The sequence below is a fragment of the Heterocephalus glaber genome, unplaced genomic scaffold, assembly GCF_053883595.1.
Source record: "Heterocephalus glaber isolate CG9 unplaced genomic scaffold, H.glaber_assembly_v1.0 deba00000546, whole genome shotgun sequence".
Classification (NCBI taxonomy): Eukaryota; Metazoa; Chordata; class Mammalia; order Rodentia; family Bathyergidae; genus Heterocephalus; species Heterocephalus glaber.
The window spans coordinates 41,244,175-41,262,127 of record NW_028258147.1 but is presented as its reverse complement, the minus strand read 5'-3'; the positions used below and the strand labels follow the sequence as shown (position 1 = coordinate 41,262,127).

General features: G+C 39.1%; 1 protein-coding gene across 3 annotated transcripts in view; it reads right to left on the bottom strand.

Annotated features, from left to right (window-relative positions):
• Ntrk2 (neurotrophic receptor tyrosine kinase 2) overlaps positions 1-17,953 on the bottom strand; it is a 346,345-nt gene that overhangs the window by 77,063 nt on the left and 251,329 nt on the right. For all 3 annotated transcript variants that reach the window (XM_004862443.4, XM_021242569.2, XM_021242571.2), the window contains one exon: positions 8,732-8,862. In XM_004862443.4, coding sequence (XP_004862500.1) covers positions 8,732-8,862 — 131 coding nt within the window. The remainder of the gene's footprint in view (positions 1-8,731; positions 8,863-17,953) is intronic.

Genomic DNA, 17,953 nt, shown 5'->3' with positions numbered 1-17,953 from the left:
GTTAATGAGGTTAATGGAAAATTTGTCTGCCTCTTGTTATCTATAGCATGTACCCAGGTAAACATCCAGATCTCAGCTGTATTGACTTACAACCAACTTGAGTTAAGAACCAGCCTTCTGGAACCGATTGAGTTTGTAAGTCAAGAGTCCACTGTAATGATCGCAAACACTGAAATGGTACTCTCTCCATGTTAGAAACCAACACAGCATGTATGTTAACTCAATAAATTATATGTAAATGGCCTTTGAAAGGATTTTAATTATGTACCAAGTGACAACCTCAAATAGAAGAATCATAGCCAGATACTGATTGCTACTATCTTTATTTCCACAGCCATTCTGGCTCTCAGCACTGAAATCTAACAAGTCCACCATTCAAAGGCAAACACAATGTAAGCACTAATTCATATACTTTAAAAAGCTGAAATAATTGGGGGAGGGAGGGATTGATGGTTTATGCTTGCATATCACATCAAATTGCATATTAGAAAATGTTAAATCTTAGAAAGACAAGCAACTAATTCTTAGCAGCTGTTATATTAGAAAAAAGAATCAAAAGAACAAATCAGAAATTGACCACCGACATAAACAAGTGTATTTCTGGGCTTTGAATACACCAACATGAAATTGTCCCAGGTGATTTCACAAGACCTAATGGAGCTAATGGTTCAGGTTAGACCCTAACTTGATTATGAATTGGTCCACGACATTTTAGTAAGTTGGAAGACAGCACAACAATGTCAGTGCATATATTCCAGAGATACAAAGGTGTGAAATGAATCCTCCAGATTTTATGCCAGATAAGTTCTTGTTAGAGTAAAGGAACTCGAGTCCCAGTGGCCCAGTGGCTATGATTCAGAGTTCTTGCTGCCTTGGTCCAAGTTCAACTTCCAGTTAGAATGAAATGTCTTGTTTTTGTTTTAGCTTTTCAGAAAAGATGAGAATAAACTGGAGATAAGCCAAAAAGAGGGTCACTAAAGTGACTGAGAAGACAAAAAACAGATCCCTGATCAAAGGTTAAAAGTTGAAGTTACTGGAAAGGGATAATGGCAGTGCGGCTTAATAACTGGAGCCTTCCTAATTCAAGTGCATGAGAAATTCTTACAAGGAACACCCTGATTTTTATCTTACAAAAGCACCTGAGCATGCATACATGCACACACACACACGCACACACACACACACACACACACACACACACACACACACACACACACACCAGGAAAGAAAACATCCACAGCAATGTCTGCACATGACAATGGTCAAGCTTTTAACAAAACACTGTTAAAAGCACCACAATGTCCATTCCTAGATGCTTGTAAATATAGAATCAATAGTGCAGCATTATGTCCTGTTAAAGTACAGGGGTGGCCAAAACATACAGTGAGTACTTAAATTAAAACAAAATATAAATAAAAGATAAGAGACACATTGCCATAAATCTCCCTCAGAATGCTTTCCCTCTTCAAACACACTTACCCCACTGTTCTTGCCACTTTTTGGAGCATTTTTGGAAGACCTCTTTGTCTATGTCTTTAGGCAGTGTGGTAAGAAATACAGTGAATGGTGTAGCAGAAAGGCAGGCTCATAAACACGATATGGTGCATCCTTATCCACCTCATTCACTGGATCTGACATCCTGTGCCCTCTGGCTTCCTCAAAGTCAAAATGACCATGAAAGGAAAACCTTTTGACTTGATTCAGGACATCAAGGCAGAGATGACAGCATAACCAAAGAGACTCATGAAAGCAAGAGAATTCTAAAAGTGCTTCAGAAAGCAATAAGAATAATAGGATAAGTGCGTACTAAGTGAGGGTATTTTGAGGGTGATTAATTTCAGTACATCCTTTACTCTAACAATTTTAAAAAATTTAAACATTCACCAAATTTTTCAATCACACTTTGTACATGAACTATTTGTTACTTTAATATTAAAATGTTATTTTCAATCAATTAATAATCTTGTCATCAACTTCCATTTTGTGGGCACAAGGATTTCATGTCAGCAAAAATGAAAAAGTGGGAAGAAAGTAGAGGAATAGGAAGGAATGAGAGGGGAATCTCATAATGAAACAAGATGTAAGGACTGATGTGATTGTCATAAAAAGAAACAAAGATGAAAAAGAGCCATCTGCCTTAGAGATCAGCCTGGGCATTGTAATGGAGCTAATGGACTTTTGATGCTGTTCCTCATCTATAAATATTTATTGTTCCAAGACTGCAGAAATGAGCTTTTATTTTTGACCTGTTTCACATGTTCTGAAGACAGGTGGCCCTAGTTGCCTCCTTTCCTGAAGGTGGTATCTTTGGTAGCATGTGACATCTTGGATGGTTAACTTGCAGGAAGGTAGAGCAGCACAAAGACTAAGTGGCATTTTGGGTGACTAGTTGGAATAATTTGACACATAGTATTTCCCTTCTTGAGGAACCAGAATGTGAGTCATGGAGACATTTTAAGTGGTAGTTGGTGTAGAAGCAGCAGCCAAATATTAGAGAGCAGAGACAAGAGAGGGTGCTGCTATATTAGCAGGGGACTCAGAGGAGAATCCCCAGAGTCTTCTTTTGGGAAGATAAGGAAGGGACATCATAAGGACTACCTCAGATCCCGAGAAAACTTTTAAACCCCAACTGTTCCCATCACCGTGAGGTCGCCATCCTGCAGCTGTCATTTGAATTCTCCATTTTTCATTTCTTTTCTGGAAGATCTCTTTCCCTCTTCTTTTGACTATAGCATCCTAATATTCTTCCAGGGATCTGATTTACTTTTTCATGTTCAGCACATGTGTGTTGAGTAGAACTGACTCCATCTTCCATTACTAGGGATGGGTATGAGATCCTGACCTGGATAATCAGAATATTTCATTCTAGTACAACATAAGCCAGGTGATCAGAGCAGGCTTTGTATAATTGTGTGTGTGTGTGTGTGTGTGTGCGTGTGTGTGTGTGTGTTTGGTACTGGGGATCGAACTTGGGACCTTGCGCTTGTGAGGCAGGAGCCAGAACCACTGATTTGTATAATTGTCGGGAAAGGGGAATCTCTCTTACTTTTCCATTTCAGGGATGAAAAACTTTATTGCAAATCCATCTGAGAATGAAGCCAATATAGAGGAAAGCAGAACCAAGAGATGGGGGGAAAGAGAGAGAGAAACAGAGGCAGAGAAGAACTGTTGATTTTCTAGACCGAGAAGCAGCGGAAACTAGTATAACAGTAACTAGGTTTTCCAGTAGCATAGATTCCTAGGAGCCAACAAAGTCTCTTTTTAGCTTAAACTAGTTTAAGTTGTGTTTCCAGTTAACATTATTTTGTTCTTTTGGGGAAAGCTGATGAATGAAGTTTTTGCTTGCATTCTCCTGAGGCCAACACACTCCTTCAGGAATCCAGTTTCCATATTTCCAATTATTCTATTGAATTTAATTTCTACTTGAAAAAATATGAAAATGTCTCCTCTCTGCATATGGATGAGCATCACTAACATACTACTTCATATGATTTGATAGGTGGCATTGTGTTGGATTTCCCCAATTTAGTTTGCCAGGCTATACCTAAATTCTGACTAATGGAAATGTGTACATTATGAACTCTGGACTGAGTCTGAGCCCTGAGCTTCATATTAGATGACCATTTTCATTCCAGTTTCCTAAATGTGGACATTAAGCGAAGAACATCAGTAATAAGTCTTAATATCTATGTAGTTATTCTACCAGTTCTAAAATGATTTTTCATTAGATTACATTATTATATAGCATCATTATAGTTTCTTTCAGCTATGACTATCAATAGGTCACCAAATAATTTCCTTGCCTAGAAATGCCAACTGCCAATTCATTACTCTATCTAAAGGCTATTTTTCCATGGTCAGTATGTCCATCCATGTATCCATCCACCACTCACCTACTAATCCCTTAATTTATCCAATAAGCATTTACTACATGCTGCTATATATTAGGCAATGTACTAAAGACATGGGTCCTACCCTGGAGAATATTTTACCCTAATAAGTGAGACAAACATTCATTGCCATTAATTCAATAGACTCACAAATGCATATAGAATTTAGAAGCCCTACAAATGCCATAAAGGACAAGTACAGAGGCCTCGGTGGCATATGTCATAGAGGTCTGATGTGGCTGTGGGGCTGCGGATGAGGCAAAAGTCAGTCTTCCAAAGAGCAACTTGAACTGAGAGCTGATGATGAGTGGAAGTTGCCTGGACCAAGAGGCTGCCAGGGGCCATCCAAAGATGATAGTGGCAGCAATGTGTGAGCTTCTGCTTTGAGCAGGACTCCAGATTCATCAATTTAACTTTTCTAAAACTCTCGTTGGGGAAAAACACCATTATTTCCTCCATTGGGAAGAAGAAATTCAGGAGAATGAGAAGCAAAAGTTCTAAGTTGGGTACCAAAAAGGTGTCTGCTGAACACAGATTTCACCATTTGTTTTGTAAAGTCTTCCTTTGTGGGCCCCTCTGACTCTTTCAACTTACTCCTTAGGAAGTTACTCAACCTCTCTGGGTCTTGGTTTTCTCACCTGTAAAATAGGAGCCTTAGGATCTATCTGTCTGTCTGTCTGTCTGTCTATCTATCCCATATATATATATCTCCTAGATATATAGATATATATACCCATATATGTATAATTTGTAAGGTCTCTGTTATAGTCTGCATTCTGTTTCTAGAAATAAACCTGAGTTATCAGGGAAGGGAAAGTGAGGCCATAGATCCCACAAAGCAGACTTGTGGCTACATTTTAAAAAAACAAAAAATCTGTTTGCCTTCATAGTTCAAGGAAATGTTGTAGGAATTGCTGAAATGCAGGTTGGATAGAGCCAAAAATAGCTATCCTACATCAAGAGTTAATGCAGGAAAACTGCAATAAAGCGTTCCCTTGGTGATTGAGTTACTTAAAGGTAAAGGGAAAAAAAAGATGACTTTTTTTGATTAAAAAAAAGAAAAGAAGAAGCAATAGCAGGAAGTATCCCCAACACTACTTGGTTTGAGCAAAAACTAGTTCTCTGCTTCTCATCCTCTATGTGGGTTCTTCAATTGTAATTCAGTGTAAAGGGAGAAATGGTTGACAGATCCAGTTCACTGAAAAACCAAAATATCAAGAAAAAAGCAATCCAGATGAATCCCATAAGGCAAAACCTATAAACGAAACATGTTTATCCCCATGTGCCCTTGAATGCCTGCACATGCCTTTGAGCTACTTACACCCTAAACTACTTCCTGCGGATCCCTTGAGCTATTAGATCATTTGGGAGAATCACCAGAATTTATAGGAATCTGATATCTGTCAATCTGAATGTGAAGCCTTGCATTTCAAACTGAAGTCAGCTCCTTCTAGAGAAGGAAAAAGGACAATAGCTGCTATTTCTTAGCACGCATAATCAATGCTGCCAGGGTTGCTAGGCAACAGCAGAAAGGCTGTCAAACATGTCTGGGTGCCTCCAATGGAAGAGGCGCAACCCTGGCAGCCACTCCACAGAGGTGAGAGGCTGCACTGTCCCGGAAGCTATTCAGTTGACTTCATTCCTTATAATATCCCTTCGTTGTGTTCATGGATGAACCACAGACTTTTTCTTCCCAGGCTCGTTTAGCCTTAGAATGCACTTTCAGTTGGCCAGAGCCCCCAAAATGAGCACATCAGGCTGGAGAGAGGCAGCTGTGTGAGAGGTCCATAGGTTATTCTGATCCAGTTCACCCTGGAGCTAATGGAAGATCCAACTTGTCTCTTATGTGGGGGCTGTAGCCTCCAAACTCCAGACAGTTGAAACAGGCACCTTCTTTGAGGCGAGAAATTACTCTAGCTAAGGCAAGCAAAACTGCTGTTTTCAATAGACGTTCACATTCAATCAAGGTCACTGAAATGGGACCTCTTCAAGGCCGTGGCATTGCAGTGAATTTCTAATCTGCAAGCCCTCTGAGGTTCCTGTTTGAGATGGCTGTTTCCTTCAAATTTAAACAAAGGGGGGCTGGCAAAGAGAAGAAGCCAAGATTTGATAAAAGAGTAAATCATTGTTTTTCTTTCTCTTTTCTTTTTTCTTTTTAATATTTTTATTAGTATGTTTGTAATAGATAATAATTAACTCATTTTGGGAATTTGATACGTATACATGTCACATCCAGATCATTTTTATTTCCCACTCTCCCCTCTCTGCTTTCCCAGATTCCTTTCCCATCTCCACAGAGTTTATCTTCCTGTTTCCTCTCATCTCTCTTTTATTTTGCTCTTTAAATTATTTACATTTTGTGTTTCTCAACTAAAGAAACCATGTAAAATACAACCTTCTGTGTCTGATTTATTTCACTTAGTGGTATGGTCTCAAGATCTATCCATTTTCCTACAAATGACTCAAATTTATCATCTTTATGGCTGAATAGTGCTCCATTGTGTACATATACCACATTTTATTTACCCATTCATTTGTTGATGGGTATATAGGCCACTTCCACAGCGGTATTGGTTAAAGAGCCCACATTCATCACAGGTCATCATGAATAATTTTCAGAAACATATTTGGCGAAGCCAGGAGGTATGTGAAGACTAGGTCCTGGGTAGAGTTCAAGATGCAGTTAGAGCTGCAATTGAGATTTGTACCAGGGAGGGGCCTCACTGACAATGATGATGAGACATATGCCCCCCAAAAAGAAGGCTGTGGACAGGAAAGTGGCCTTTCCTAAGGCCAGCCCAGATATCCTGGACTAAAAACTGCTATGGCTGGCTAACCCCTCATTGTTAATACCATCCTTGAAGTCCTGTTTTAGCATATGTCCAGAAGGAAAAGGAACATACAGGTTGAGAAGGTCCTGGACTTATCTATGCAAGATCTCTTCTTTAAGGGCATTGCAGGAAGTACAGAGCCATAGGCACAGAGTAAGGGATGACACTAAGATGAAAGGCTCAACCACTAAGAAATGTGTTGGGTCTACCTTTGAGGTCTCTCAGCCATTCCGACACTATCATCCAGCATTCCCTAATCTCCAGAATATCTCACACTCACAGTCCAACTTGCAATACTATGAAATAACTTCAGAGTTTCAAGGCTTGACTTAGATTACTGGAGGGCTTCCAAGTAGTGCAAACAGCGGGAGAGCACAGATGTAGAGTCTTCAGTTCCTTGTCTACAGCACATGGTTAGGCTAGGATTACATGTTGCCTACAATTCTTCTAGCTCTAACATTTGATCAGTCTGTGGATTTGCAAAAATAAAAACACCTCTGGTCAAATTTTTCAAAAAAGGACGGGGGGCAAAGACTGCAGATATAACATTGCCAAATGTTCTGAACATTTTGTGCTAAAAAAGATGACAACAATTTTTGGATTAAAAGAAAGCAAAGATGAAGCAATAGGAATAGCAGGAAGTATCCCCAACACTACTGCAGAATTTTCACTTTGACCTCTTCCACCCTATTTGAATGCGCATCTTGCTAGGATCTCCTTTCCAATCCTCCCATCCCAAGTTTCCCACCCATTTTCCCATCTTGTAGAGATGATATTTACTTGTTAGATCCCTCACCTCTGGAAAGGTCTAACCTTTATTCACTGAAAAGTTCAGCTCATAGGAGCCTCCTCTGAGAGTTCAGGACTATCATGCCACCCTGGATAATTTCTTTCAATAACAAGGAAAGAAAAACACAGTTTTTCTTTTTGGATGAAATTTAATATAATAATTAAGTCTTTAGGATGGTAAGTTCAAGAATAATTTTATTTTTCTACTTAGTTGTCTATTTGCTTATACTGAATATACCAGAAAAAGAATATATACTTGATTTTTTTAAAAATGAAAAATTCACTTGGTTATAACTAGTAAATAAATGCCATTCGTATAACTGTTTCTTATTTTGGAAGAAATATAACACAACAAAAAATCCAACCATCTTATCTTAAGCCAAAAGGTTAAATTTTTGTGTTAGACATGTCCATATCTATTTGCCACTTGATTCATTTTATAAATACATGTTCCTTTTAAGTGTTTGACATATAATACCTATACTTTGGTAAATTAAAAAAATTTTGATGATGCATACATTAAGGATCTACTAAAGTCTTTTGTATTATTTTGTTAATCCTTATGTTTTAGAAATCTGTCCCTTTCAGTAATAATGTTTTATTATTGAAGAATAGGTTTCCTTTTTAAGTTTTGGGGACTATGATGGACTTTATTCTTGCTGCTTGGTGGAATCTACAGGAGATGTCATCCAACTCTTGATGAAATCATGCAATCATGCCTGCACTGCATCAAATTTTTTAGTTTTGGAAACATTTGGGAGGAACAAGCTGCAGGACAAGAGAAGAACTTGGTAGAACAGAGGCTGAATGGGAAATATAGTTAGTAGTCCTACCTTTGAGAATCTTGAATGCATACGACCCTGATGTGCATATCATCGCACCAATCTGAGGGGATGAGTTCCAGTCTCTACAACTTAACTGGTTGATTTCTGTTTGACCCACTGATGTATCCAGAATTTTGTTAGCATGGACTTGGAAGAATAGCTCAGAGCTTTTCATAGCCTGTGAACTTGTTTGGTTGCCCCTGAGAAGAGCCTATGATACTTGAATGTACTCCAAATATTCTTCCACCTGCCCATTCAAGTAAGGGAAATTGAACACATCCACTATAGTAGACATAATTTACTACAGAATTGGCCACTAAAATATAATGAAATAAAGTAAAATTTCCACAGAGTAGCGTGACCATAGTTTAGGACACATTCTGGGATGTTCTCTTACCTTCACTGCCACCAAGATCTTATCCTGCTCAGGACAGAGGTTATAGCATTCAGCTAGGAAAACTTTTCCAAAGGCTCCTTCGCCTAGCTCCCTTTTCAGAACAATGTTATGTCGCTTGATGTGCTGAACAACTGTAAAAGAAAGACAGAATCGAGATTGGAATTGAAGCATGTTGAGATGAAGGCTAAGGGTGGAGAGTCCATGGTCTAACCCTGGACTTGCAGGCCCAACATTCTCTCTGCAGAGCAAAGCAGAGGAGAAGCATGCCATCCATCTCACAATCTATGACTCCCAACGCCTGGCAGGAGGTTTCATCAGCTTTTTCTCCAGAATTCAGCTGTTGTTTGTAATAAAATTAAAGACCTAGCTGTTGGCTCCAAAATATCATTAATAAACTTTAAATGAGAAAAAGGAGATATGAGAAAGAAATTAATAGTAATGACAAGTCTCTTATGAGGCAGACATGGTGCATGTATGTGTCAGTCATGTGTCCAATGGGAAAGTCAAAGGCATCTCCAGGAACTCCTCTTCCTGGTTAACCATTTCACACCGTCGAGGAGACAGACTCACAGCATAACAAGGGGAAAGTGCAAGAATCATGCATTGCTAGTTAAGGCACAGGCCTCCTCCCTATTTGAGCCTTCTAATGAGATGGGATAGACCATGGATGAGCCTCAGTGACTTCTTTTGTTTAGACAAGAAATGTCTAGACTCTGTAGTAACAACTGGTTTCCTTAGCCTTGCTCTAAAATCATGTCCTGGTTTTGGCTCTCCAAAGCCAAGAAGATACAAGAATGGGTTAATCTGGAGAACAAAGACTGTTTTCGCCTATAGTCTGGAGCAGAACTGGTGGAAGTCATTCATCCATATGCCTTTTCAGAATCCAAGACAAGAGACAATCAAGGGTCATTAGAGCTCACTGGCTGCAAGTTGGAAACCAGAGAAAAGCAACACAGAAGCAGAGAGCTTACTAGAGTGGCCCAAAAAGAGACTGTAAGAGAAAATTACAGTACAAGTTTGTGCCTCACTGGTTAGAACTTCAAATGCTGAGTCTTAGCATGGGAGTTCCCCTGGGCTAAGCCAGCATTCTTTTCTGAACCACTTGGCCATGAACAATATTGTAGCTGGCTTTCCATATCTGCCAGTTCCACATCTGTAGATTAAACCAACTTTGGAGAGAAAATATTTAGATCCCCCCCCCGCCCCCACACCAAAAACAAAACAAAACCCTACACACAACAAAATTAGAAAAAATTACTTCTATACTGAATGCATACCAACCATTTTTCTTTGTCATTATTCCCTAAATAGTACAGTATAACAACCATTTACATAGAATTTATATTATATTAGTTATTATAAGTAAGTTAGGGATGAATTAAAAACTATAGAAGAACTGTGTAGGTTATATAAAAATACACCACTTTATATAAGGTACATGAGCATCCTTGGCCTTTGTACCATGGGGGACCCTGGAACCTGTCTCCCACAAATACCAGGGAAGACTGCATTACAGAGCAGCTGTGATTCCCCTAGAGCATGGAACATGAAGTCAACAGTATGCTTTCCTGTCATTTTCACAACCCTATGGAATCCTCCTGTCTTTATTTTATAAAAGGGGAAACAGACTGGTTTATATGGTTAACCATATAAAAATTTGAAGGATCCAGTCTGGTAATGGAAGAGCTAGAATTTGAACCTACGTCTGTCTGAATTCAGAATCTGTGTATTTCCTTCTATACCACAACATATCTTTTCAAGTATAAATTATATTAAACATGATGAAAGACTTGATGTACATAAGACATAAAGAACAAAATGATCATCTTCCTGCTTTCTCTGCTGAGATCACCCTTCAAAGGCCAGCTTAAGTTCTTACTCCCAGAGAGGGTTTTCCAAGACCACTGTGATGACCAAAGAAAGACCTTCTTTTCTGAACTCTTAGCATAGCTCATACCTTTGGCTTAGTTGAATTGTATTTCCTCTCCCAATCAGTCCAATCTTTAGGCTCTCTGAGGTTCAGAGTGAGCTCTGTATCTTGTGCAATGCCTTAGGTATTAACCACAAAGTGAAGATTCAGTACTGTGATGTATTTTGTAACCTTTCTTTAAAATTTTTTCATTGATTGTGATGTGTGTTTAAAAAATCAAGATGATATAAAGCACAACTGCAGCTTAAATAATAATAAAATGAGTACCTATGAACCCACCATCCCATTTATCATTACAGCTTGACTATTCCTTGGATTTTGGATTTTTTTCAGATTTTGGATATATATATATATATATATATATATATATATATATATATATATATATAGAGAGAGAGAGAGAGAACAAAAGAATTCAGAATTCATGTACAGAACACAGGGCTTATATATGTTTTATATACTTCTTATACATATAGGCTGAAGGCAATTTTATACAGTACTTTAAAGGTGCCTGAGTTTTGCTATGACAAGTCACATGGAATCTTCTTGTGGTATCACGGCAGTACTCAAAAAGTGCTGAATTTTGGCTTTTGATTCTTTTGGACCAGAGATGCCCAGCTCATGTCACCTTAGAAGCAATGCTGCCTTGCTATGTTCTTACTTAATTTTATCCATTTTCCTACTCATCTCCCAGGGATGGCCACTGTCAAGAATTTTGTGTCTATCATTTCTGTTATTATTTTGCTTCCAGTGATATAACCCTAGCAAAAATTTGTTCAGCTTTGCCTGTTTTTGAATACACATCAATGGAACCATACTATATATATATTCTCCATTTCTTGTCTTTCAGTCAACAGTACCGTTGAGCTTGAGTTACACTATGTGTGCAGAAGTAATTCTTTCCCTTTGACTACTTTATAATATCTGTGGAAGGACTATACCAATGTATATTTGCCCATTTTGTACTGGTGGACACCCTATATCATTTCTTTTAAGATATAACTTTATATAAATTTCAAGGGGTTCTTAAAGTTTTACTTTAATAAGATTTTTCCCCTGATAATTCATGTGGTTTTGATCCATGAATTCTTCTCTGAGCCTCTGGGACCTCAGGGAGAAAAAAATCAAAAGGACTTTTTATAAGCAATAGTATTAATGAATATAAGAACATACATTAATTTCTCATGCTCTAGTAGGAATGCATAGATTTAAGAAGAGAAATGTGTTCATTAGGTAGACTGCCCACATAAAGACATAAATATAATTCCTGTGGATAATTAGCTGCCCTATTTAAACCTAATATTTAACTCCTCAGTTGTCACATGGTCATTGGGAATTAAATTGCCACTTAATTTACTTCACACTGTAACCAGACCAAGGCAAGTATTTAACATTTTTGCATTTGATTTACACATTTTTCCTTTTAATATTCCAAGCAGTGGAAAAAGCTGGTGGAAAATAAGTTTTTTAAGTCATAGATAATTCCATCATCTTCACAACTATAATTAATACGGCCAGTTTTCTTGCTGTTTGCATTTTTTTGCTTTGCTGTGGCTTGGGTTACAGATTACCTGAATGGTGTCCTTTTGCCAATGCATTCCCTGTAAACAAAATACATTTCTTCTTTTATAAGACTGGCAGCCACTGGGGGCACAAGTAACAATTTTCTACTTGTATTTGTATTCCTGTCAGGTCTTCAGAGGGCTTTATTTTACGTAACATAGTTGGTTCCATATAAATATTTCTCCAAACATAGGTTTAATAAGAATAAACCCAGATGGCAGCTGTCGTTATATTATCTCATTTAACTGACAGCAACCCTGCTGGGTGTGTGGCTAATAAAACAGTCCACTTCTCTGGGCTGAAAGGAAAGGGGAGTCTGAAGCTTCCACATCACTGAGCTGAGAATTTCTTCCTATTCCCCTCCAGGAGAGCATCGGGGTTTATCTTACCCTGCCCATTTCTTGTCTCTCTTTAGTACCACAGGAAGTCCTGCCTTACCCAATCCTTCACCCCAACAGTGCTCTCACAGGCCCTAGTCAACATCCCCCACTTTGCTTGTACAAACCCTCCCATGGCACCCTCTTGGCTCACTCCCTGCAAGTCCACAAGCTCTTCATACTCCCAACTACCCTTATACTTCCTTATACCTCCCGTCTCAGACGAAACTTTGGCTGTGCCCTGAGAGCACCCATGACTTCTCCTGTGCCTTCTTAAAGACAGCTCTCCCCATCCCTTACCCAGAATGTGCCAGCACCTGCTTCACCATTCCTCCCTAGCTACCCTGAAGCATTGATCTGAGGGCATCATCAGCCTATACCCTCTGCCTCGTTGCACTGACATCTTGGTTAGTCTCCTCACCCACCATGCTCCCACCTCCTCATGCTTCCCCTTCACCCTACTGATGCCTTCCTTCTCAGAGTCTGAGAAGCAGACAGGTTCCAGGGCTTTCCTAAGCCACAGCAGCAATGGGCTGCCCTTTATCCTCTGGCTTTCAAGAGTGAAGCAAAGAGGCTGTATGCATAGGAAGGCTTGATCTGGCTGTTAGCAGGACATTAAGCTGACTTTTTCTTGGAGCAAGACAATCTTAATGAAGGAAACAATACTAATTTCCATTCTAGACAAGCTCTTTCTCTCACTGTGGACCAGCCCTTAGAATATTACTGTATTAAAGGACCATATGCATGTTTTAACTCATTTCCTATAGAGTATCCTGAGTCAAAGGACTCCATGATAAATAAGCTACAATTGGGTGAGCATGTAAAACTCTTACACATTTCCTATCTCTGAGCTCTTCACATAGGGGACTTGAGTTAAAATCATGTCAAACATGGATAAGCATAACAAAAAATAAATAAGATCCTGAGCTCCACTATAAATGGATTCCTATATTGGAGGAAAACTCAAAACAGTAGCTGTGTTTCTAAAGTTTTATAGGAAAAATTTCTCTTTGAAATTCATCCTGGACCCTTTCTGCCAATCAAAGGAAGTATCCATAAGAGTGGGGAGCCACAGAGTCTGCAGATGTCTGGCTGCCTTCGCCACTGATGGAAGTTTCCTGGCTGGAAGTTGGTGCCCTTAGTTCTGTGTCCTGAGCACCAGAATGGGAGCGATTTCCAGTTTGTGTCAGTCATGTTACAGTCACTGAAAACCTCATTGAGTCAGAAAGATTGTTTAAATAAAATTGCTAGTATGGAACCCTCTCAGAAATGAATATTTTATACATACACTCTGGAGATACAGTATCAATCCATGTCTATATCCATTACCACTAAATCTAAAAGTAATTAAATTCTAAATAGATATAAACCTATCCACCTAAGGTCTCAAATAGGAAATGTCTTTCCCATTTCCTCTTTAATAGGGTTTCTTGAAACTGTGGCCCAGTGGACACAGTCTGTTCAGCACAGAGACCTTAAATTAAACACTTACTGAGAATCTAATACTATACATCCCAAGGACTCTGATCTGCAGTTTGAAAGAAACACATTTTAAAGTTTTGAGTGGAGAGGTAAAAAGCAGTATAGCCTAAAGACCTCTGTGTTAGAAGCCCCTGAAGCCTCCATCTCCCTGCAGTCCCAAATGCAGGTCTCATCTTACAGGACTGAGTGTGGTGACAAGGTGAGAACTCAGAGGTCATCCACAGGGAATTCCTGTGTATGACAGGTCAGTGAGTGAGGCCCAGCACGGTGCAGTGACATAACTGCAAAGCCACCAGCTAGGACTCTGGTACCCAGCATTTCAGAAAAGTGAACCTGGACTCCTTGACTCAGGTCTCTAATCAGGACTGACCACAGTAAGGATTTTTTTGTCATTAAAATGAAAAGAGATATTTCAGTTAATAAATATCTTTTCTACTAGATATTCCTGAGTAGAATTTCATTTGAAAACTGCCAATAAATGTAAAACATGAGAGTGGGCTGAAGAATCCAAAAGGTAAATATTTTGAAAACTGCTAGAACTTGAGGTGAAGAACAAGTAACAGAAATTCACTAAATATCTTAATGTATGGCTCACACAGTGAATTGGAAAAAATTATCTACCCTATAAAAATAAGTGTGTAAAAGTTTAAAAACTATGTTTTTTAATCTTATGTTCATTTTTATTAAGATATGAGTCAGTACTAAATTGAAAAGAAAGACAATTAGGACCCACAGACAAAAAAATGACAAATACTAATAAATGATACTAATGATGAAATAAGGGACATAACAATCCCAGGCCATTTCTAAGCACTTTTCAGAAAAAAAATTCCCAGTGTGCATTACCATCAATTAATTCCCATATCACACTGTGGCTATTAGCCACACTTATTTTATAGATGACACTATAACTAATTGACTTGCATGCAGTCACAGAGCAATTTACTTACTTATCATTTTTCAAGAACTATTTCCAAATAAATGAGGAAATAGGAAGGGAAGAGGGCACCTAACATGTGCTGATTGCTAGTAGGGGCCACTGAATGTGCTGAGATTCACCAGTCACCAAGTGATCTGGGAGCATTTCTTATCTCCATGTTCAAATTCAAGAAAAAAGAAGATCAGATTAGATAAGCAACTCACTTGAAGTTGTACAATTGGTAATAGTTAGAGTTTGAATTCTTTCCTCTACAAAATTCTGTCTGTCTTTGGTCACCTTAAGAAAAACAAAGTGAAAGAGAAAGACTGGAAGTTTTACTTTGTCAATTAGGGAATCATGGATCTATTTTTATCAGTTTAGTTCAGCAAACCATTATTAAGCACTGACTAAACATGCCTAGACATTTTTCTAGGGCCTAAGAAAAGGGAGGAGTGAAATAATCTTTGTCTTCTAGGAACTCACAGCCTAAACATGCAAGAAAAACACCTGTGTATATATCGATCACTCCATTAACTTACATCTTTGCTTTGTTCTCAAAAGACTTTGGAGACTTTATAAGACACAAAGAAAAACAAAAACTCAAGTTGGGTGAAATGGAAGAGGAAACTAAGTCACAGCATTACACAGAAATGAAAGCACATAGGTTCTGGAGCCCTATGTGGTTATTAAACCTAAGTCACAGTTTAACTCTAAGCTTTGTGACTAGAAAGGTCAAAAGGCAATAATTTACCAAATTTGGCTACCCATAAATAAAAGCATAGGAAGTCCTTCTAGGAAGTAAGATTCTTTATGGAAGTTAGTTTTCACAGGAGTCAATCAAAGGGATTTTCCACAGGGAATGGGTGTAATGATTAATCTCCTCAACAATGTCCTTAGAGTAAATGGCAAATTTCCTATGAATATTTCTCATGGCTGAACTCAGTAAGAGATAAAAAAAAATGACAAAAAAGCCAACCTCAACCTAAGCATTGCATGAAGAGCCTACAGCTCTTAACATCACAACGGCATAAAAATAAATGCTTATGGGCATACTCAAGAGCACTTTGGGCATGAAGTTGATGAATGGATGTAATTTCCCTGAACCCACTGCTGGGCCTAGAACACATTAGGCAGTCTAAACTATTTTATAAATAAATAATAACATTAACATGTAAAAACAAGTTAGTTATTGAACAAGAGAAAGGAATGGTGGGAAATGAAGCAATTAAGGTAGAGGAAGAAAAAAGAGCAAGGATATAAAGAAAGAAAAGCCCAGAGTGTATTTAAGAAGTAGTTACTTGTCTTGGTGGTTTCCTGAAGATGAGCAGCAGGCAGTACACTGTAGGAGGAGAATGGGCTGCATCAGGGAGGGCTTTCAATGTTTCACAAAATTGTTTAGACTAGTTTAGGACTAATAAATAGCGACTTGTAGACAAATGATGTCATTGCTGTGTCCCCATTTCCTCATCTTAAAATGATGAATTTGGGGTAAATGGTATCTCATGTCTGCTGTATTATATGAATGGAGCAGATATAAATCATATATATATATGAATTATGCATATATATACATATATGCAATAGCTCCATATTGTGCATACATTCAATAGCTCCATAGAACTCATATCGGTGTACAAGGTTCTTGTATTGAAGATCTTTTGCATGGAACAGAAGTGATAATTACAAATCACTATAAAGATTATTCTGGCTGCAGTAAAAGTGGAGGCAGGGAAGCCAGTTAGGGAGCAGGGTAGAATTTACTCTCACAGGGGCTGGTGTGAGGGTGGGCACCATCTAATTGCCAGTCCATCTTCCCTCTCTGGCCCTGGTGCCATCAGTCCATTGGAGGTGAATAGCTCAGCATGACTGTTTTGGGAGACTCTGCCCACAGCCAGGAAAGCTGGGATCCAGTCATGATCCCAAAGGGAGCACATGATGTTGTCAAGGACCAATACTTCATGAGTGATTATGAGGAGGATCAGGAAAAGACAGAGGAGACCAAAATGGACAAGTCAGGAGCAGGAGACAGGGCTTGGGTGATGCTGAGAGCAGCAGAAGGCAGAGTGCTGCTGGGAGCAGGAAGGAAATGGAACTGGGACTAGAGAGGGCACTTGTGGGAGATCTGGGAGGGACAGGAGCAGGCAGGTCAATTTAGGGATGGCACAGGGACTCCAGAGCAAGGATGGGGAGTCTGAGGTCTGAGGGTCCTTATAAGATAAGAGGAACAATAAAAAGTGAGAAATTAAATAACTCCCCCCCAAAAAAAAGGAAGAGGGAAGAAAGAGATGGAGGCTGAAGGGAGGAGAAGAGGAAGGAGATATGACTAGTAGGAGAGAGTCCTAGGATAGAGAGGACAGCAGGATGGAGGTGTGGATAATTTCTGAGTCAGAAGAGAGATTCTGAGTAAGTGACTCTGGGGCTTCAATTTTGATTTTCATCATGGACTACACATGGAGCAAGAGGACCCTCAGGAATTTACAAGGAACACATTACGCACAAGCCACATCAATCCTTCAGGCTAAGCCTGCACTGGCACAGCTAGGACAGGACACATCCTTGCAGGGTCATTTTACCTTTCTGAGACACACTGGTACCTTCTTGGGTGCCTCATACCACAGCCCCTGGTAAGGAGTGACCCTTCATCACTAGACCAAATTCTAATGCATGGCAGAGTGGCTGGAGGGAAGAGTGCTGAGCACCACTTAACCTGAGCATTACAGCAGATAAAGCTCAAAGATATTTGAAGTTAAATTCCCACAATTTCTTAGAGGTAACAGTCAGGGAGGGGAGCCCCAGAAATGTTTCAAGCTGTTAGTCTGAAAGGAACACCACACTTCAAAATACACAGACAGTACATCCTTCGCTTTGACATACCCTAACAGCCAAAATTATATCTGTTCCACACACTGGCATGTGGTAAAATGGGATTGATTTGCCTTGACAGCTCTCCC